The sequence below is a fragment of the Numida meleagris genome, chromosome 9 (assembly GCF_002078875.1).
Source record: "Numida meleagris isolate 19003 breed g44 Domestic line chromosome 9, NumMel1.0, whole genome shotgun sequence".
In the NCBI taxonomy this organism is placed as follows: Eukaryota; Metazoa; Chordata; class Aves; order Galliformes; family Numididae; genus Numida; species Numida meleagris.
Genome location: NC_034417.1, coordinates 13,327,240 through 13,349,403, shown reverse-complemented (window position 1 = coordinate 13,349,403; position 22,164 = coordinate 13,327,240). Strand labels below are relative to the sequence as shown.

General features: G+C 41.4%; 1 protein-coding gene across 4 annotated transcripts in view; it reads left to right on the top strand.

Moving 5' to 3' along the window:
* The window catches only part of AGBL1 (ATP/GTP binding protein like 1), a 271,623-nt gene that overhangs the window by 172,887 nt on the left and 76,572 nt on the right, over nucleotides 1-22,164 (top strand). For 3 of the 4 annotated variants that reach the window (XM_021407578.1, XM_021407577.1, XM_021407579.1), the window contains exon 22: nucleotides 6,468-6,634. In XM_021407578.1, the coding sequence (XP_021263253.1) occupies nucleotides 6,468-6,634 (167 nt within the window). Of the gene's footprint in view, nucleotides 1-6,467; nucleotides 6,635-8,438; nucleotides 10,927-22,164 lie in introns of those variants that run through there. The other variant, XM_021407580.1, reaches the window with a different exon arrangement.

Here is a 22,164-nt window from a genome sequence, read left to right as displayed (position 1 = left end):
TCGTGGGTAGACTGTAGATGAATGTTCAAGGTACAGTCAGATGGGGTAACACCAGTTAACCTGTTGCCGGAACTGGGACCTGTACTAAAGAAAGGAATTTTCCTGAATAAAGCACTTGATTGTAACCAGTATAAGGTAGCTTTCTTTTCTCAGACTGCCCTAGATTCACTGTATGACCTTGAACAGTTTTCCCATTTCTATTCCTTGTCTGCCAAGTAGGAGAGTTAATTATCTGGAGCAGCATTTGTTTTCTTTTAGGAATTAGTGCTTATTTTTTTATTTATTTTCTGTTTTTTTTTCCTAATTAACAAACAAACAACAACAACGGCAACAAAATCATATTGACAATTCCTGCTGCTTTTTTTCCATACCCTCTGGACCTTCATTTCCACATCTTCCTCCTTCTCCCTCCACGTGCATGATGGCTGGTCGGCAGTGTGAGACATGCATAATCTACAGATAACCATTTGAACTGGATCACACAGACAAACTTCTCACTAGAAGAGTCTGCAACCCTTAGATCAGAACTTCAGAGACTGCTGACTCGGTCTTTGCAAAACAGTACAGACTCCTCCCAAGTGCTCCGTTCTGCCTTAGCATATCGTTCGCTCAGCCTCCTTGGTTATGTTTGAGAAGACACTGTGGGAACTGGTGAAAGATGGCTCAGCCTCTGCAGTGAGGGATAATGTGTTAATGCTAGGTCTGGGTCCATCCAGGGCCTAAAAATAGTTCTCTAGAGTGTCACATGGTAATGGATGAGACAGAAAACCAATGTGTACTACTCAACTTTATTGGAAAACAAGAGCTCTGCAAGGAATAATCTTTTCCTATATGATTTGTCTGCATAAGGCAGAATATCTTCTTTTTGCTTTCTCTCTTTGTCCATCTTTTATTCCCGATTCAGCCACCTTTCACAGTTATGCCCCATATAAATGTTTATGTTGGTCCCAGTGATACCCAAGAAGCGGTCTGGCAAAACTGGACATTCTAGTACCCTTTACTACCTTCAGTCTCACATAGCAATGCAGAAGAGGTGTAACGGCATCCAACAAGCACGGAAGCATTCCCTACTCAACCACTACTGCCCTGTGTGAGTGTGCAGTCTTTGAGGGAGGGTGGTGGAAAGATAGACCCATCCTTGTGCTCACCTTGAATTGTTTTCTATGCTATCTAAATAATTAGAACTTGACCACAAGTTTTACTGTTTGCTAAATCCACAATTCTCTTATAAGCATGTATTTCAGGCCTCTTTCTCCTCTCTGATCTGCTTCCCTCCATCCCTTGAATAGTCTTGGCTGTAACATCTTTAGCCAAGGAAAGAGACCATTTGAATGACAAATCAGAAACCCATTCTTGGGTACAGAAACAAAGAAGTTTGCTCAGCCCGAGCTGAATCAGAACACCAGCCAAATTCAGCAAATTTTCAGAGAGGATTGAAGGCAAGCTGGGCCTTGTTTCCTCACCCAGTATCCAAAGTACTGAGCATTGTGAGGACAGACATTCGTAGTGAGGCACACCTCTCCAAGGGTGAAATGGGGATTGAGGTTTCCATTAGTTTTCTTCTTGTTATCATTCCTCTGTATCAGCATCCACTGACCTCAACAACCCCTCCCTCTTTCTCATCCTTTTATCTCTCCAGTCCTTTTATCTTCTGTCTTTAACTCCAACCCCTCTCATCTTTCTAGAAATTCCTGCTACCCAATTTTTTTTCTTCATCTTCAGCCTTTTCTGCTTGCTTAATCCCTTTGAAATCTTTTGGCCCAAATTTCCATCCCCTAAACCTCGTCTGTTCTGCGTGCCGTACCTACTGCTTAGGGATCTCTGGGGCATGAGAAAAGCTGGCTTGTTCCCTACTGTCCTCTTCTAAATAGCCAGTTCCCCAGTGTGGACCAGCATGTTTTCTTTCACAGGGGTTTAAAGGACAGTATCTTTTGGGACTGGCCCAGGCTAAAATTTCGGCTCCAGGCACCGAGTGTTTCATTCAGCTGCGTGGTTTATCCTGTACAGCCTCAAAGTAGTTTCTATTAGTATTCTGATGGAGAGCTCACTGATGGAATTAGTGGGAAACCAGACTGTCAATTTATTTATACCCAGCCTTAGGGCATAACCATTGTGCATGTGTAAAGCTATTGAGATGCAGAGAATACTCTGCATGTGTGTGTGTGTATGTATTGACTGGAAGTGAGTTTGCAGGGAAAAACTATTGCCTCAAGGATTGAACAGTGACCAAAAGCGACCATACTGCATGCCAAAGATCTCTTTTCTCTGAATGCAGGAAAAAAATGATAGCTCTGAAATCCTTTGTCTACTTGTGTTTATTAATATATTTCAACTCCAGTTTAACTGCATCTCTAGTTACCCTGGTGGAGAGAGAAATTTCTAATTTAACTTTTGGAGTCCTTCCACCTTCTTCAACAATATCTGTGTTATGAAACTGTTGCTGCCTTTGGCTGTGGGATTGTTTAAAGCATATGAGTAATGAATAATGAAGTTTTTCCATTACATTGTCTTTTAGCCTGTGATGCATTTTGGGGCAAATTGAGAGACATTGGAAGCATTTAGTTGTGAATATATAGTTGATGCATCAGTGCTGAATGTGAATGAACTGTTTTTCCGATATGATTCCATCAACTTTCATTAGGGGAATTTTTATTGCCATTATCTTGGCCAAATGATAAATCACAGAATTGCTTTATTTTTTTTTTTTCCTCCTTCCGTGTTTCCTATTACTGTGGCATGGTGTCAATTAGGAGATGCAGGTGAACACCTCACTGCCCTAGCTGTTATGATAAAAACAGTTTTGGCAGAAAATAGAAGAAATGTATTGGTCTAACTAGACCAAGAGCTAATAGACTGTGTCCATTTAATTCATCTGATTGGCCGTGTTGAGTTCGTCTGGAATGTTTCTTCCCACAAAATCATATGTACAGACATAACCAAACATTAGAGTGCTACTAGGTGGCGTCTCCTGCCGTACTGTCTGCTGTGGTATGAAAAAATGAGAAGAGATTAGCAAAAAAATGTTTAGCTCCATTATTCCTTATAATAGCCAGGAAACAATTAACCTGTTATCCTTTAACATTATGCTTTCAAAAGACTTGCATGAAGGGGCCCATGGGACCAATGGGCATATTTGTATTGCGCAGCGGAGCGTGATGTATCAAGCTGATGCTGATCCAGACTGGTACTTTCATGTTATGAAGAGCAGAAACTGTGCAAAGATATGAGCTGATCATCAAAGTAGAGTAGCTTTGTTAGCATATCTCTGAGCCTAAACTAATTAAGACTGATGATCTTGTCTGCAGCTTTCTGGTGCAGTTTTCTGATTCAGACTTTGCTTAGATTTTGCTGGCTTGGAAGACTGCACTGTGCTCCACTCCACATACAGATGCCTCCAAAGGAGGACAGAGCCATAATGCTCTATGACAGAGAAAGATAAGGTCCCTGAGAATTTGGGACACGGCAGAGGACCTGCCCTCAGGTAGAGCAACTGGCAAACGGATCATATATTATCATTATGAGTAGAAGCAACACAGCTTCACTGCTGTGGAATTGTGTTTCCTACCTGCTTCTTAACCAAACCAAAGTTCACCGTTTCTCTTTCTTTATCTCTTGTAGATTTTTTTCACTACTCGAAGTTGTGAGCATGATCTCATCATTTTTACAACTATATGTATTGCAGAGCTACAAGGGAAATCCCTTTCAAGCTATGCAAGAGGGACTGGATCCTAACCAGTGCACCAGCTCTTGGCACTGCTGGCAGATGTCCTCTATAACATTAGTTTGATACATCAGTTCTGTCACCATCTTCACTTTAATGGTAGTCACCTACGCACCTCCAGCCCCAGCCTCTGCTGAGAGCTGAGGAAGAAGAGGGAGAGCATTATCTGAGTTAGAAAATAAAAGTCAGTCTGTGTTTGAAGTGAATTAAACGTGTTAACTCATAATGTCCTAGCTGAGGTTTCCAGCTGTTATTCCTGAGCTGTCTGCTCTCAAAGCAATATGGGTCTGTCATACAGCAGCTAACTTCAGAGCAAGAGCAGTTACTGTCTGAGATTCTCAGGTGTATTATAGTTTTGTTATTATTATTTCTCTGTTCATAGTTTCTTAAGGCCTCTTCATATCCTGAATAAAACCCTAGGGAATCATAAGCCCACAGACTGAGTTTTAGCACTGTCACTATTCGCATCTCCTGGATTGATAGGTATTTATTGTGCTGCCTAGATCTTGGAAGCAGGACCCTGAGATACACCCCAGGGAAAGCCCCAAGATGCTCTTTTTATTTTTTACCCCTGAGAGAATAACTCCTTTGCTGTGGAAGTGACATCTTTTGCTCGGAAATGTCACCACTTCCGCCTGCTGATTGTAACTCTGCCGCACTAAAATATCTTATCTTTTAAAGTAAAATAATAAAACAGTTAGGAATCTATGTAGAGCTGCTAGGCACTCACTATTTTGTATTAATGACCATTGGTTCCTATAAGCCTCTTCATCTGTTTTCTTACCATTATTAATAATTACTACAGTTCATTGTACCTGGCTCTTACTTGGCAAAGCTTGCAGTATAGGTGATTAGGATGGGAAAAGAAATGGCATTGGAGATTTGCTGACTGCTTTAAAGATACTTAAGAGACTTTTCTGAGAGCAGAAGTCAGTTCTCCAGAGTCTTGCAGCCCTGCCTGGCACTGAGACTCTATTTTCTCAGATTGTTTGTGCTCTTCTAGGCATGTCCTCTGCTTATCTAGCTGACCAACCACTCAGTATATGTTTGAGCTCAAAATAATGCATTGTTTTGTTCCTGTTCGTTATTATAATTACCTGTTCATATTTACTCATAGGGTTTCAGAAAAGAAGTAGAATTTCAACATGATTACTACAGGAAAATGTATTTGTTATCAGACAGGGTTTCTGTAATGCTAGGTGATATTTGCACGTGCTGGACCTGCCGGAGTTGAAGTGGTGGCTTTCACCCTGTAAAGTATTTTGTGACCTCTAACAAACATGAGCCAAAACAAAAACAAAAACAAAAAGCATTACAAGGGTGCTGTAGATGGTCACCTGAGAAATCTCTCTCTTCCATCCACTTGCGTGCTATTGGCTCCCAGTTTCTGTCCGCTTTGCAGAGGATCCTAGAGAAGTTATAAATGCAACAACATTACACAGGAAACAGACAAAAATTAAAAAAGCAAAACAAAACTACAAAGATACATGAGGTCAGAGCTCAGCACCCTGTATTGTGTTACTGGAACGTACGTGGGCTCTGTTATCTGTGAGATGTCCACTAACAAATACCAAGAGGAGAGTCAAGTGCGGGCCATGCTGGCGTGGAGCACGCACTGTGCTTGTGGCTGGTGCCAGGACTGTGAACGTGGACTTATGGCAGTTGCTAAGGAAACAATCTTGGAAATGGGATTGGAGTTCTTGTCAGAAGGTTGGCTGCAGAGATGGTTTGTGCTTCAAAAGCGCACAGGGCTGATACTGACAAAGGCAGCAATTGTTCAGCAATTGATTCAACCCCTGGTGTGATAGCATTAAGGAGTAACACATGATGTAATCACTAAATGCCAAAGATGAGGGATTTTGCAGTTTCTTAGGGTGGTTGTTTTTTCAGTGACTCTTTTGTGGTTTTGAGGTGGTTTTTGGTCTCTTGCCGTCTTAATGCTTGTGTGAAACTGCCAGTAATTACGCTGGATTACTCGTATGCAGGCCCTTGATGTGTTACTTTTCTGTTGTATCTTTATTTTTTTTACTTAGCAAAAAAACATGCACAGGCTGTTCAAAGTCAGGGCTCTTCCAAGTGAGGATCCACAACTTGGAGGAGTCCTCTTGGAAAGGTGATGTTGGTAATCCCAATATTGCTTGTGCGTTTCTTTGCCTGCATGTCTCTATTAGAGACATAGTCTTTTAATAGACTGAGAAATTCCTTGGAGTTGTTTGTTATTTTGCAATTACTTTGTAATTGATTTTCTTAAAAAACAATTCATAACTTGTTAAAGATCTTCCCTCCCTCCCCTCTTCTCTGTTTTCTTTCCCATCTCTGCCTCTGCCCAGTGTTTACAGTCATAAAGTCTGTTTGTTTCCCATTGCTTAGGGAGATGACACTTCTACAGAGAGAAAGAAAAAATGAGACCTAATGATTTGTAAAACTGTATTTAGTCAGATCCTCCTGGGGTATGAGTCTAATTTTCACAATGACAACTTCAGTAAATGTAACCAAAGCAGTTACACTGCTTGCCTCTGTTTCCCCAGTTGTAAAATAGAGGCTATTTTAGAATAGATCCTGTAGAACAAATACTGTCATTGAATTCATGAATGACTGTAGGGGAAATTTCCATATATATCAAAAGTGAACAAACTCCTCATTCAATTGGAAGGAAGAAAACTAAGAGCTCTCCTTCTGAAAAACAATCTCCCAACACCTGCAATTTGTACATTCAGCAATGAAACTTCGTACTTTCTTCCACCAGGGCCTGCAGCTGGGAACTCAAGAGCTGGAAGAGATGGGAAGCAAGTTTTGCCTTGCTTTGCTCATTCTGCACCTCAAATCCTTGCCCTGTAGCAAGAAGGTGATGGCTCAGGCAGCGCTACTCCTAGATCTGGAGGAAGAGATAACGATAACAGACCGGGCACAAAGGTCAGTGACGGTTTTCTTGTGATTTTCATTTTCCTCTCAAAATATCACTTGTGGATAGGGATAGTACTATCCCAGAGAAATTCATCAACAGGAAACTGAAGTTTCAGGTGATATTCTGTCCACCTCAGATCTCCTCTGTGGTGACAATCTCCTACAGGGAAGACATTCTCTAAGTGCTGTAGCACTGGGAACTAATATTGCAGGTTAGCAAAGGACTTTGACGGTACGATTTAGAAACTGTATGCCCGATTCTGCAAGGATTCACACAGTCATTCCTCTTTTCCTCACTGCATTGAATCCTACAGACCTCTAAAGCATAGGTTTGTGACTTTCCGATGCATGTGATGAAGTCATTGTCCAGATGATTATATAAGAGGTGTTTTTCTGAATTGCAAAATTAATTTCTTAGCTTTGTACATTCAGTGGAATGTATACAAGTGAGGTTGCCTCGGTATAAATATATAGGAATTTGGCCTGAATAAATGTCAGAGTATGGGACTCTTCAGCTGGAATTTGTGAAGAAGCCGAAATGTACGTGCTCTTTCTAAACCATCCTCTTGTTAGTGCTGTGTGCAAGCACTTACACTTGCAATAATGTTTTTCTAAGACAAATGGAGAAAAAAAACCTTAGTGATGTGATATGATTTGAAGCTCCCAGTGGGTTTGTCATCAGAGTGCTTCCAGCTTCATCAATGAAAAGCCAATTTTTCTGTTGCAGAAATGCCCCCATAATTTACAGCAAGCTTCCAGTCTTCCCCCTCCAGGAATACTTAACTGACATTAGCACCACCTGTTCCTCATGCCTGAAACCATTCTTACAAGCTTGTTCATGGTTTTTAATGTTTATGGGGAACAATGGAAAAAAGAGAACTAAAATATAGAGACGCTCCTTTGGTATAGCTGTGCTTGCTGGTACACATGAACACGTAAATGAAGCAATTAGCATGTATCCTAAACGGTTTCAGTGTTGTGGACAGCCATCCGACAAATCGTTGGTGTGTCATTAGAGAGAACTACTGAAGCCTGGACAGGTGGATGGATTTGAGATGTAAATCAAATTTTCAGGTCTGAATTAGAGCTAGAAGAGCCTTTGCATGAAAATAACGTCTGGGAAGGAAAATATTGAACTTTGACTTGCCCCAAACACTGAAAATAAGCCATCTGGTTATACCAACTCAGTGAGCACTGTCCCTCATTTGTGTGGTTTGCCATTACCTTTTGCTTTGGTTGGTTTCATGTTAGTGAGCATTCATTTCATTTTTCCCCGTGTAGTATGGGTAATGGACCTTCACCGATATAGCACTAAGATGCTCTCTAATCACAAATACTTTTAAAGAAGTTAACAATTAAAAAAAAATCCCTTATCTTGTAAAGCTCCCATACTGTTCCAGACATGTTCGTGGTGGTCAAAAGCAAAGCACTCTGTCCCTTCAAGGTTCCCCAGCATTAGTAACTCCATGTCATCTGGGGATGGAAAGCCGCTGCTGAAAGGGAACGTGATGGTTACTTGTTCGTTTTCACTCCACTGGGTAGAATTGCAGATTTATGGAGTTCTGATAGGTTAGGTGCAATTAGTTGCCATTTGTAGTGTAAGTAAACACTGCATTCTTTGCTCCCGTCTAGAGATTTGCCATATTGTGGGAGCTTGTTGCAGGAGACTGGGGAAAGGGAGACCCAGGAACCAAGGGGTTTGTGAGAGTATTCTATTTTATGATAAATAATTCACTGAAAATGATTGTGCAGTGTATTGATTCTGATTCAGAAAATTAATATTTTGCTTCTGGGTTTCTGTGAGTCTCGCCAGGAGAATTGCATAATTTGATTTTAGTGGGAATACGCGGCCTAGAGGATCCAAAGGAAGAACGCAGAATACAGAGAGCACACTGCTATGGACAGGAGGGCAGCTGTATCCAGGCCTCTCCCCCAGCTCAGACTTGGAAATAAAAGAACTTATGGACTTTGAAATAAAAAATGATTACCCATCAAAACATTTCACTGGAGGTATGAGGGTACTGCTGAGTCTAATCTTACTCTGTAAAGATGATGTTCAATGTTAGTCCTTTTAGATAACACGAGGAGATCACCAGAGTCTTTCTTCTTACTGGTGCTGTGTCGCTACTTGAATGGAAATTGTAGTCTGCTTTTTCCAAGACTAGAAACACCTTTGAGGGTTTAAGGAGCAGGAAGTGTTTACAGCTTAGAATCAGCACTGTCGTCTTCTGTAGTTATCACAAAAACGCACAGCATCCTTGAATACTTTCCATGCTCTCTTCTTATGAAAGAGTGAGTAGGTGAGGATGGAAATACCCAAATTATTTTTGTACCTTTGCCAAAGCAGAGTTAAACTCGGGGCCTGCAGGTGCAACACAGGAGCGATCTACATGCTTACCCTGTGGGATGTCTTTCTTGTGTGCTTTACGCTGTGAACAGAGGTGGTTTAAACACCTTGCAGGCAATCCCTTTTCCGGAATTCTGTACTATATAATGAATAGTGGGTGTTTAAGTGGGAACCAGTGACTCCAACTGCAGCTAATTATTTTTTTGGCAAAGTGTATCACAAAAGACTGTCTTGCTGACATGTCTAGAGAGATACCCATATGGGTGTTTCTTATCAGAGCAGTATTAACAGTGTCAGAAGAAATGATGACTATCGCTCAACCTCGATGAAAATACAGTCTTTATTTAGTTGGTAGGGTTTTGTTTTGCAGAAAACAGGATGAAATTGCACTGACCACTACTGCTGTCATCAGTGAGATTCATTGCACAGTGCTTATGTTAAATACGGCTATCTAATTTTCTAAATGTGCATTTCTGAGTGCCCATCTCTACAGTACTCTGGGTGACAGGTCAAACCATGGAAAGAGAAGTTAATCCAGTACTGGACAGATCTGACTTCCAGATGAAATGTCTCATGGCAAAGGTACATAGATCACAAGCCAGAGGTCTTTTCTGTTATGAAACCCCTACAGTTCATGTCCTGCATTTGTGTCTCTTTTGTCATGGTGTCTGGTGTGCATGGCATTGACTTGGCATCTCAGCATCTCCCTCCAACAGCGAACATTTTCACCTGTCAACATTTATAACTGGATGTGTCTTTTAATTTTGCTCTTTGAGCTCTCTCTGCTCAGGGTGCTTTGCAGCCTTACTTTTTCACTACTGCTGTGAGGAGGATGAAGGAGCAGGCTGGACCCTGCCTGCTTCTCTAGAATAAACTATTTGCTCTGTCAGACTCAGTGAGCAGTAAATTGGAGCAAGGTAATAGCTATTGGGGAAGTGACTGGTCTAATGGAGGCATCCTGTGTGAGTGGGGGATTTCTCCCACCTGATCTCATAGCGTTCAGTGTACAGTCTCCAATGAGCCAGAGAAAGGTGGACTAAACCTTTAGTGGACCTAACTAAATACATTTTGGCACACAGGGAAGAATTTCTTCCTGACCTCAGTCTAGCATGAAGAGTAAATGGAGTCATTCACAAGCATTAACTGTGGAATAAGTTCCCAGCAGAGGCAGGGTAACAAAGTAGCTGCATCTGAAAATAAGCAAAGGAGGTTGAATTTTCATCTCTGGGGCTACATCACTAATAGAACAGTAGAACATTTCCCATGAACCCTGGAGATCTTGGACAGCATGAAGCTGACATGACAGCCCTTTGTCACTGATTCTCTAAGGTCTATGTGGCAGCTGTCTCATGAACGTGCCAAAAGGTGAAGTATAAGATACAACACATACATAAGATATATTAGAGCCTTAATGTGTGATGGCTGCAGGGAAGAGCTGCTTTCTCCCTGTATGTTGTCAAATCTCATGGGCTGGATACAAACTAAGCACATTCAGGACTTTTCCACGCTCCACCTAGTTACCAGGATAGATATTCACCCTTCTTAAGGCTGCCTTAAAGACCAACAGGTAACTACTGAGATTATTGCCACGAGATGCTGTGAGATCATAGGATTTCTGGATTACCTGAAAGTGATTTACTGTGTGGAAATAGTTTAACTCTGAAATGTCTACAGTAAACTGCAAGTTCCATACTCAGACATTATCTCTCCACAGAAAGCTCCTACTTACTTCCTGCTCAGTGCTGTACCTTTCTAAAATGAGGGAAAATCCAGTTAAGGGACTTTTGATTTGGCCCCATGTAAATGCTGTGCTAGCAGTGTCCTGGAACTAATGCTCCAAAGGTTGTTGGTACCTAATATATTGATTCTCATGATTATTAAGTGAAGACAAAAACAAGTGGTTATTTAAATGTTTCTGAAAAGAGTAGCATCCAGATGACATCCTGCAAACTTCAAATGTATAGATGCACTTGGGGATGGAGCAAACTCTTGATCATCCTAATAAAATTCTCATAACTGCCTGTCTAGTGGTTAAATTGTTCAAGGTATTAGCCAGATTTTAATTAGCATCCTGTGCCCCTGGGACATTTCTCCTTAACTCTCATACTTGTTCAGGGATCATCACCCTCATGTTGCACAAGATCTACTAAAGAACTTAGTAGTTTGTGGGTTTTTCTTTTTGCAAGATTTTTATAGGTGTTTTTTACATCAAATAGCCATTTCTCCACCAGCATTCAGTGAGGCCAGTCTTAAGGACCATTCTGCCAAGGTCAAAGGTCAAATACGTGGAGAGTTTCCTGCATTTTGCAGCCCTCTTCTGAAAAACATGGTAATGTGTCAGTTGATCATGGAGGCACTTTACTCTGTTATCTCCCTAAGATAAGGTTGGCCTCACAAGTGCGCTTTTGCCATGCCCCAAGAAGAACTACTAATTTTTGCATTTCCAGCCTCTCACCATACCTTGCAGTCAGTTCAGGCATTCAGAATCTCTCTTCTGGGCAAATGAAATGATGACAGCATGTACTTCAGACATCATGTTTTTTGATAATAAGTTTCATGCCTCATTTGCTATAAAACAATAAGGTTTTAAGTCAGTGCTGTGCAGGTAACTTCACATTTTTCATGACCACAAAGAGGATGGGAAGTGAATGCTCACTTAGAGAAGGTTTGAGAAAGCAAGAGCATCCCCTCAGGAAAGGTGTTTTCCCCTTCTTCCTCATGTGTTGAATGGATGGCACGTTCCTTCATTATCTTTTCCTCTGCCCTCCCATTTGTGCCTGGGAGTGTTTTGCAAATACTGCAGCAATTGTAGCCCTTTGTTCGGGAGATGTATCTTACATATTGAGGCAGATCCTTGCAAAGTCATTAAGCATTTTCTGCTGACTCAGATATTATTCATCTCTTGTGTTTCTTTATCATTTCTTATGTGTCTTGAGCAGGGCCAAATTCCTCTCCACCCCAGATGGTAAATATGCCTAACTGTGGAATTAATCAAAAGCAGAATGCTTAATCACTACCGTGGCTTTTTGTCCAGATGTAATCTTTTCATCTCCCATGCAGTGAGCAATTAAAATTGTAGGTGAGTGTATGGCAAATCCAATAATTGACAAGAAGGATTTGTAGATCGTTTGGAACTGTGCTTGCTCTTCTCCTATACTGCATTGACGCACCAGCACAATCCTGGATAGTATTGAACTGTTGGATTTCCCATCTCTTCTCTGTAATGCATCCTCCCCTGATTATGGCTATGCAAACAACTCCACTCATCTTTTAAGCTATGTGGCCAAAATGCCATTCAGATCAAAATAGAGTGGATTTTTGTAGATGAAGCAGACCCAAAAGTGGAAAGTTCAAACAGCAAAAGAACAAAGAAGGAACAAAGCATGTTTATTTCAATTCAGGTGTCTTCAACACATCTTTGAACAGCAGAAATACAGCATGATAATTCTGTGCGGTGATGTCAAAATGGCTCCCTTGCTTCATGGTTTGTGTCTTCCTGTGGTTACAGGTGAATGTGGGTTTCATTTATTGTCACAGTTTTTTGTTTTCTTTTAATGATACGAACTGGAACAAATTTCAGCTGAAGTGTTTGAGTGCAAGACAGTGCTTCACCCTCCCAAATGCCCCATCTCCTCACGGTTCCAGCAGGCACGGCATCTGGTCCACTGGGGCAGACTGGATGGTTGGACTCTGGGGAGTCCTCTGACACATGCATGAAGATGAAAGCACTCTTTCATCATTTTGTGATTCTAATTCCCTGGAAAATGTCAGCAGGAATTATCTGGCAGTTTTGATTCAGATTTCTGTTTGATTGAATGTTCATTTTTTCTTTAAGTAAAGATTTGGAACATTTTTAACCTTGATCATCCGTAGACATTAAATACCTCATGGCAGCTTTCAGAAGAAGAGGTTGTTTATTGATTCCATTTTTTAGCTTAGTCACAGATTATACTGCTGGTAAAGGAATGTGAAATTTCTACTGCTTTGTGAGCATCTATGAATGTGGTACTTCTGTATTTGGATGCCTTGGCAAAAAGGGCGCAGTGATGGTGATGGATTTACCTAATGCCAAGTGTCACGTTTGCCACACTGTGTCATATTAGCGGTGTAGAACATGGGCAAAAGGAGCTTCTGATGTATTTCATATAAGTCTTCAAGAGCACCATCTAACATTTAACACTACCGCAATGTGTCAGCTGTGAGAGCAGCTGAAGATAGGTTCTGGAGTGGGTTTACGTTACTTTAAGGAGTCAAAATCAGTTTATGACTACCAGGAGGTATTGCTTATATATTCTACAGTGATCTTTCTTACAGATGTTGCAAAAGAGGGGTATCTTCTTGCCCTCCAGGGTTTGACCTAAAACCTTGATGTGCCTTCTACTGAGATGAAACACCTCAGATTTTGGATTTAGATCTATTACAGGATTCAGATTTTACTGTCAGCATATACATTGATAATCATGTTTTCCAAATAAGAACATGAACTTTCTTCCATCCCTCCCTCCCTTCATCCTTCTCATCCAGCACTCTTCAAGCATCTCTCCTTTGTTAGTGTGAGAATACAAGCCCAATGAATTCTTTGGAGGTTCACCCAAGCAATGCAGCCTATAATTAATGTATTTGGTATTCAGAAGGCTTTTATGTTGCTGTGCACAGGTGAGCCACTGTAATTCAGCAACTTTTCATTAACACTTTCTGGAGCTGTCCCTATTTTCCTCCTATTGATTTTTATTATTATTATGAAATAACCTTGGGAGCTGCACAGCTTTTGTTGATTGTTATCTAATACCAGCCCCTGCTATCCCAGGCTGGGAACAATTATTCATGCTTATTTCAGAGGTAATTCATTTATCATTTAGTAGCTAATAATAGCAATTTAAACAGCAGCAGAAAGGGATGAGAGGAAAAGAGCAAATGGCAGAAAAAGGAATCATAGAAGTACTGCATGCTATCGTATCTGTCTGAGGTTATTCAAATTACTGTACACGTACAGATCTGACTGGAGTACCGATAATGAACTTGTATATATCCAGCAGAACAAATGGGCTCTGCATTGCCATTTCTGTGAGGCACATTGGTGTAGTACTGTCTGGTATTAGACATTTTCGTATTGATTAGGAGCATCTGTATTTCTGTGGTGCAGTCCTTTTCCCTTGGAATCTGACTTGAAATATAAAAGTCATTGGGTCCCTTCACGTGCTGGGATAGAAAAATAATGCTGATTGCTAGCAGAGCTTCAGAAGTAATTTATGAAGTTATGAAGTGTCCCCCAAAAGAGTGGATTATGAGGGATGTGCACTTTCCTCTGAAATGATCTTTATAGACCAGGATGATGCTGACACTGGAAGAGGGTAGAATCTTTTCTAGAAGGCACAAAGGATAATGAGGAGATTGGTCTGTTTAGACTTCTGGTCATTTTGAATGCAGCCAGATGTGACATTTTGGACTGACCGTGGGTCAGGTGTTTAAGAGGTAGCGTTAGGAGACTCCATATAACATTGTTGTGGAGCAAGGTGGATTGCTTTCCCACCCATCACTAGCAGCAAAGCCTCGCAGTCCTGCACTGCATTGATGGTGGCAGCGTCACATGTGTTGCTGCTGTTTAAAATGAGGGTCTCCTGTCATGGGCAAAAATGTAATGATAGAAGGAGCTGGATCCTCAGTAAAACCACCAGTGGGATCCATGTTTTCCTCAGGTCAGAATTTTATACCTATTTAAGCTTCTCAGACAATATGAGCAAAGGAAAGCCTAGTGGTTCTGACATAATGACGCTCCTAGGCACATTGTGTCCCCATCTCTTCATTTTTCCCCGCAGAGGGAACATATGAGGTTTCTGCTTTCGAGGCAAACAGATTATTGCAGGTTTTGGTCTGATGCCCAGCCTGCAAATGAAAGTCTGACCAGGCCACTTGTACTGTGGTGACAGTATACAACTGCTATCTGGGAGCATATCAAAAATCCTAGCAAGACAAATGAGAGACTGAACAGTTATAGGGATAGAAGAGACAGATATATTCATAATTAAAGCTGTCGAGTTGCAGTAAAAGGAACATTTAGCCTGGAAGGAAAGCGGGTGGGCGAACAAAGTGTCATATTTGGAGGTGAAAGTTGGCACTTGAACAGCATTTTTAAAGTGCTCCAAAGCCACCTCCACTGACATCTCAGCTCTATTGTATATTCTGTCAGAGGCTCTGGCTGTGCAGCGTATTGTGGCTGTGACTCACGCGCAGCCCCTGCCGCTTGCTGCCATAAGAGATATTAGAGAGACAGACGTGGCAGAGGTATTGTGTGAGACATGAAATAAACACGTGCAGGTTGGTGTTTTCAGACCCAGCACATACATGTTCGGATGTAGATGAACACATATGCATAGGGATATAAACATGTAAGCCAGTTCCTGTAGCCTGTGACAATTCATTATATCTTCTCAGAAACCGTGGGGATTTATTAACATGTATAGCTTAAATGTGTTGTTGGCAGGAAGAATTTGTGAGAGTTAGGCTGGAGCTGGGACTGTAAAAGTGTGATCATGAAGATCAAATGAAGTTAATACTTTTTCTATGGGTTTTCATAGGATGTTGGAACTTGATGATCCTTGAGGTCCCTTCCAACCCAAGCCATCTGATGATTCTCTGAATAGTTCACATCTGCAGAACAGAAATGAAGTCAAACCTAAAAGTTCAGATGCAATTCCCATGAATATTGGGAAAGTTCACTCTCAAGAGGAAGACCCATGCTTCTTTGGCTACGACCAGCCTGTAGACATCAGTAATGCAGGCTGAGCAAAGGCAACATGCCAAGCACTGGCCAACGCCAGGGCAGGAGGGAGGGGCAAGGTCTGAATTGTGTTAAGAGGAAAGAAGAAAAATAGATATTTGCAGATAGTAGGGCATATTCTCTCCGTATTCTCCCCTTGATGCAGTCTGTGTTCCTTGGTGAATAGCTCTGTCTCTCAATCCTGCTTCCATTTGTTCTTGCTAAAACTTTTGTTTTTCAGATGGATGTAAAGCTAATTTCTGGAAGGTTGTGTTCCATTTTTAAAGTCACAGAAGCAGCCTTTACTGTTAGACTTTCAAATACATCCTTAACCATTTAAAAGTACTTTACCAGCAGCTTTATTTATAGCATATTATTCACCAGTTAAACTATAATGGCTTTCTATTTAGCGTTAACGGTTAGTTACTACCTTAAATCCCTATTTTGAAAGGAGTTAGAGGATTTGGAGTTGTGAGGGAGGGTAAGCAATGGAAACAGCTGAATTCCAGAAGAGCTATCAAGGCAGTATCATCAGAAATACAGAATAAGGGGAGGTACAGAAAGCATCTATTCCTGTCTAATCTGTTTGTTCTGTCTGGGCTGCTCAACAAGTTTTTTACGCCACGTTCTGTACTTCAAAATTGTTTCTGAAGATGCTGTTCTACAGTATCTTCCATGAAGCATCAGCATCTCATTAAAAGATAAAAGTCCTATGTATTCAAATAGCAAGCAAACTCCCAGTTTCAAATAACAACATAGTGTTTGATCTCCTTTGAACTGCAGGGGGCAGCCAAGAATTTGGGTAAAGTATTGCTACCTGGGATGGTCTTGTCAGGCTTTCTCTGGCATTAATAGTTATTTTTCGTTGTAGTTCACAACCTGTATTTTCATCTGTGAATATGTGAATTGTAAGACAGGATCCATTGTGGTACGTTCGTCCAGTCGAGCGTCCTTTCTGACAGTGCTCAGCATTAGAAATTTCAGAGAGATGCAAGAAATTGCTGTCGTGGACAATTACAGACTATCCCCATCCCATAGGGGAATGCCTTTCTGTCTTCAGACAAGTTATTTATTTATACTCCGAAATGTGAGAAATTATACCCTTTCCAAATAATTATAATAACAATAATCCCTTCTAATGAAATGTTGCAATGTTCTTATTTTCTGTACAAGTGGTTAATGCTTTTTGAATCCTTCGCTGGTCCTGACTGCACCCTGCTACCTCTTGAGTTTTGTAGATTAGCTGTGTGTTGCACAGAAAGTGTTTCCTTTCATCAGCTGGGCTTTCACCTTTGCAAATGCATTTTTGTCCTCTACTGTAAGAGAGAATAATTGGGAGTGCCCAAATTGCCAGTTCTTTTGTAAACAACAATCACCTCTCTTCTTGTGCATCTGGTCATGAAAGACACTTTTTTTTTTTTTTTTTTGCCCTTCCTATTGCTCTAACCTACTTTTATCACCTTCTCTGGAACCCTCCTTATTTATGTACTCAGACATATGGTCTGATTTTTGGGTGGTCCTGTATGGAGCCAGGAACTGGACCCGATGATCACTATGGGTCCCTTCCAAGTCGGGTTATTCTGTGATTCTAAGTGTTATCCTTTAAGACGTAGGAAGACAAGAATTCGAGATGGTTTCGATAGAGAAAGCATTTGTTAAAATAAGTTTTGTAATATTTTCCACTTTGTTATCTGTGGGCCTTGCAGTTGAGGTTTATTATTTTCGGGAAGGATGGAGGTTCCTGGATTAATCAGCCCTGTCATCACTGGATTTGATGAATGTATTGGAGAAACCATTTTATCTTTAAGAAATTATCTTGGAAGATTACTGGCCACAAACAGGGGTTGTGAAGGAAACTAGAGTCTCTCAGGTGAAAGTGCATACCTATAAGAAATTGTCACTTTTTATTTTTAGATCTTTTAGATTTGAGTGTTATATCTGACTTGAAGACCGTTCTTACCTAATTAGTCCAGAAAGGACGAAGTAGAAAAGAGAGAGACAAATGGATGGGGGTGTCATGCTGGCAGCTTGTGAGTAGCACAACAGTGATCAGATAATAGTGATATTATCTGATCACTAATTACAGTGAGCACAACAGAGGATCCCTGTAAGAAGCTGGGACCGAAGCCCCCTCCCTGCTTTCATGGAAGTGATTCACAAGACTGGCAACAGCCTGATGCCTTGGTTTCAAGAACTTGATATTAATTTAAAGAAAATAGGTTTCTGTGGTATGGATTAGGCTGAAAAATTGGTTTGGGTACGTTGACAATGTCTCTGAGATGTCTTTGCCGTTTTCAGGGAGGAGCAGAGTGGAGACATGAGACTCAGAAGCAAAGCTTTTGTTCTCTTTTCTCTCTCTTTTTAAAATCATACCTAAGCTCTTTTTGTGCAAATGTACTGCTCAGGATCAAAGCCTCTGTTCCAAGTGGAGAAAGTCCCTGGAGAGCAAGGCCTGAAAGCTAAGCCTCTAATACTGCTGCTGCTGGCCATACACCGGTCTGCTTGGGAAATCTAGTCATGCATGACCCAGCACCTGGAGATACGGAGAAACTGGGAGCAGAGTACTCAGCATCCCTGCATAACTTCTGATCTTTGTTCTCTTTGCTAGCTCATGTCCTTCTGTTGGTTGTGGTCCATCAGGAGTTTATTCCCACCAGTGTCAGATATCTGAAAGGCTCTTCTGTAATGCAGCATCTACTAATTCCTCAGGCTTCTCAGAAATGTAGTGCTCTGGCATATGGGCTGGAATTTATCAGAAAGGGGATAATGGATAGGCTCACTATAGGTCTCTGCTTTTTTCGGAGTATTTTTCCTCGTTTCTGGCATCTCCATCTCCTTGCAGAGTGGCTCTAAGTAAATGGCTGCTGGGGAAGGATCAATAGGAAGATGCTCTCTGAAACATCTGAGATTATTTCCCCTGAAGGTGTGACAGGAACAGCCTTGCAAACAGGATACCTGTTTGCCTTGTGGTGCTTTCCTGCCTTTACTGCATCTCTTGTGAGGTGCTGGGTTTGCATGCTAAGAAAGCTACAGTTAGGACAGCTTAAACAAGGTGACTCTCATATAGCGGTGTCCTTGATCCATCATTAAAAATGACCTTGAAACGTTGTGCCATCAGAAGGAAGGTTTGCGATGCTAATCACCGGCAGCGTTTCTTCTTCCATGGATGTTACACAGCCTCAAAACATTTTGCTTAATTCATGGGGGAAGGAAGCACTTTTGGTTTTGCTTCTCTTTGCTTTTCTTTTTTTTTAAATGCTTCCCTGAAGGCTGCATGAGAGCTGTGGGGGTAGGAATGCAATTGCGGGAAGGTAACCTTTCCCATCCCTCAGACTCTCCAGAGATGCATGCAACAGCAAGATACATGTAAATCCATCAGAGCCGTTAGTGTGGCTTAATGCTAACAGATGTAAAGCATTAAAGGAAATAAACAGCCTAGCCCTGAACGGGATCCAGAGGTATAAAGCTGCAGCCGTGTGCTCACTCCCCATGTTATTCCAGGTAGTTATTAATCGTTTAGCTTTCCTAAGAAAATGTCAGCCTTACTGCTGCTTTCTTTCATGCTTGTACGCTACTAACAGTAATGCATGTTGGTTTGGGTTGGTTTCAATTTGTTTTTTTTTGGTTTTTTTTTTTGAGTTTAAACAGCGGGTTATGGTTTTTTTCAATGATGAGGACTCCATTCTAAGGCTTAGATGTTGAAAGAGTAACTGTTACCTCTCCAGACAGGTAAAGAGGCCAAATTTCCTTCTTTTTCCCAAGAGTACTGGAGGCAAAGGTAGACAGAGAAGTCTGTCTGTTCTCCAGTCAAGATCTTCTCTTCCACACCGGCAAAATATATTTGGAAGTATATCAGGGAGCCTCAGAACTTCAGGATAACAAAACCCAGATCCATGCTATGTCTCCCTCAACAGATTTTATCTTCTCGGAGTTTGGGCTTGGCTGTTTCTCTGATCTGAATGACATTCCTATGCAGTTTGCAGCCTTGCTGTTCTTTCCCTTCTGCTAGATGTGTGGTTGATGTAACCGGGCAGAATTTTCAACTCATCTACAGCCTTTACTCCATCTTTTCTCACAATAGTGGCATGATGTGCCTGGAGAATTTCCCCACTTCCTCCCACCTTACTTTTCTAGAAATCACTTGGCTTAGAAAATAAAAGCATGGAGACATTTGCCCTTGTTTAGTCCCCTACTGATGGGTCAGAAGTGGAGATTAATAAGATAGGAAGTGTGTTTCTACTCTGCAGTCAGTAAAGGAAATTCACTGGAACTAAATTAATCATGAAACGGACACAAAGAGGAGAATAGATTAGCAGGGAATTAACTCATTAATTAGATTCATACCAAAGTTCAGAAGAGGCTTTCCTTCAAGATAACAGCCGAGTTCAAAGATCGGCAAGGGCTGATCTTGGGAGGCAGGCACACCATTTTCTTTCTGAACTCTGTCAGGTTTTACTTTAGCCCAACATCTGGCTGGTTATAATAGGATATCAGACATGCTGCTGGCAGGAATTCAGCAGCTGGCAAAGCCGAACCACTTAGTGCCCAGCGATGGAAGCTATTATCAGCCCATTCAGATCGCTGAGCTCGGGATCTTGGTGTTGGCATGAATGCAGGAGCCCTCTCTGTTGTGCCACTTGGCTATTTTTAGAGCTCCATCATAAGTCCTAGCGTGAACAGCAGCTTGTTGGAGAATGGGTTTATTTCCAGTGATAGGGTGAGCAGAAACCGTTACAGGTTAAGAAAGGTAAAGTGCTAAAGCGCTGCCCTCTGTGCTGCACTTCTCAGGCTCCCCAACTCACCCTTGGTGCTCAAATTCACAGCGGTAGGGTAAGATAGGTAAGTGACTGCATGTTTCTAAGGAGATGGGGTTTGGCTGCAGTCTTCTCATTATTCTATTGGGACACTTCTCTACCGGGGAACATGTGAGAGATGTGAAGAATGGACTCTGCAGTTACCTCTGTGCTGCACAATGCCCCTGCCAGCTCTCTCCAGGCTCTGCGTAGGCCTTGGGCCGAGGATGCTGCTGCTCACATGCCAGAAGGCTCCGTGTGTAACAAATGCCACACTACTGCACGGTGGAGCTGGTGATAAGCATGGAGAGACCGATTTCTAACGCGCTCTTAATGAACTAACAAACCAGTGCTAAACACTGAGAGTGGATCCATGTGAGAAAGGCCCCCTGCCTTCTGACTTACACTTTCCCTCCCTTTGCTTTTGCTGGCTCACAGCATGAATGCAATCAAACCATATTCAGGAACATCTGAGCTGTGTATTTGCCACTTAGGACTTTCTGGGTAGTGAAGTTTCCACATTGTTTATTTAGAGTTAAGTGTTCTGCTGGGTCTCTTATCACTTTCTGTAAATAACAACTGTCCTCTAAATTCTTCAGGCTGATTACTGAGACTGACAATCTGTGTGTTTTGAGTTGCTGAGCTGTATTAATCTCTAATATACCCTGGTCTGCGGATGGAAAGGGTAATGTATTGAGGATGTCACAAGAGGTAAAAGCCAAAGGACTTAGTCTTCTTGGGAATGTGAAGTGCTTTGGTTGTGACATGAATAAATCTCCCAGCAGCAGCGTTGCTATCTCTGTCGGGAATAAAGATGTAAGAGGAGTCTGTCTTTTAATCCAATTTGTTAGAGATTTTATAGCACCAGAGCTAATTCATTTCTAGAAAAGAGAAGGCAGACTTTATTTTTACCTGCCTGTAGTTTGCCGTGATAAAGTTTATTCCACTTGGTTAATGATGGAGTTGATAAGAATCCCACCCCTAAACGAAAAAATCTACTGCAATTCTAAGTTAAATAGGGAAAGCTATCTTATTGGGGGGTGGAAGTGAGGGCAGAACAGAAGGCATAGTTTATGGCTGTAATCTGCTCTTTGTATTTTAGAGTCTAACCTTCTTCATATCGGTGAGAGAACTGGAAATCTATCTATTAAAACACAACTGAATGACACCTACCTGCAGCCCTTACTAAAAGGCAGATAGGAAAGTGAAAGGCGGTATCAGGTCCATGGACTATATAAAATCCAATCCAGAGTTTATGCTGAGATAATTCAGTCCTCTATAATCCATACCAGACTGATGAAGTATTGACTTGTACTGTGAATGTGACCCAAGGCAACTGAAGACTGTACTGTGCTTTGGATCAGAAAAGTTAAGAATGCAGAGTACACATTCAGTCAACAAAACATTTCATCTTTGTGCTTTTAATACAGTAAAATGCTTTGCTGCTGCTTTTGTTTCCTTCCTTCAGTCACAACAAAGGAGTGTTATAAGTGGCCCCAGAGAAACAAAACCTAGAATAGAAAAGGGATTTAGAGAGAAGAGATCAGATGAAATTGGTAAGAGAAAGAATTCCCAATACGGTGTTTCCAGCTCAGTCTTCTGAAGGGAAGCCCCGTGCTCCTGATCCGTTATGATTCACTTG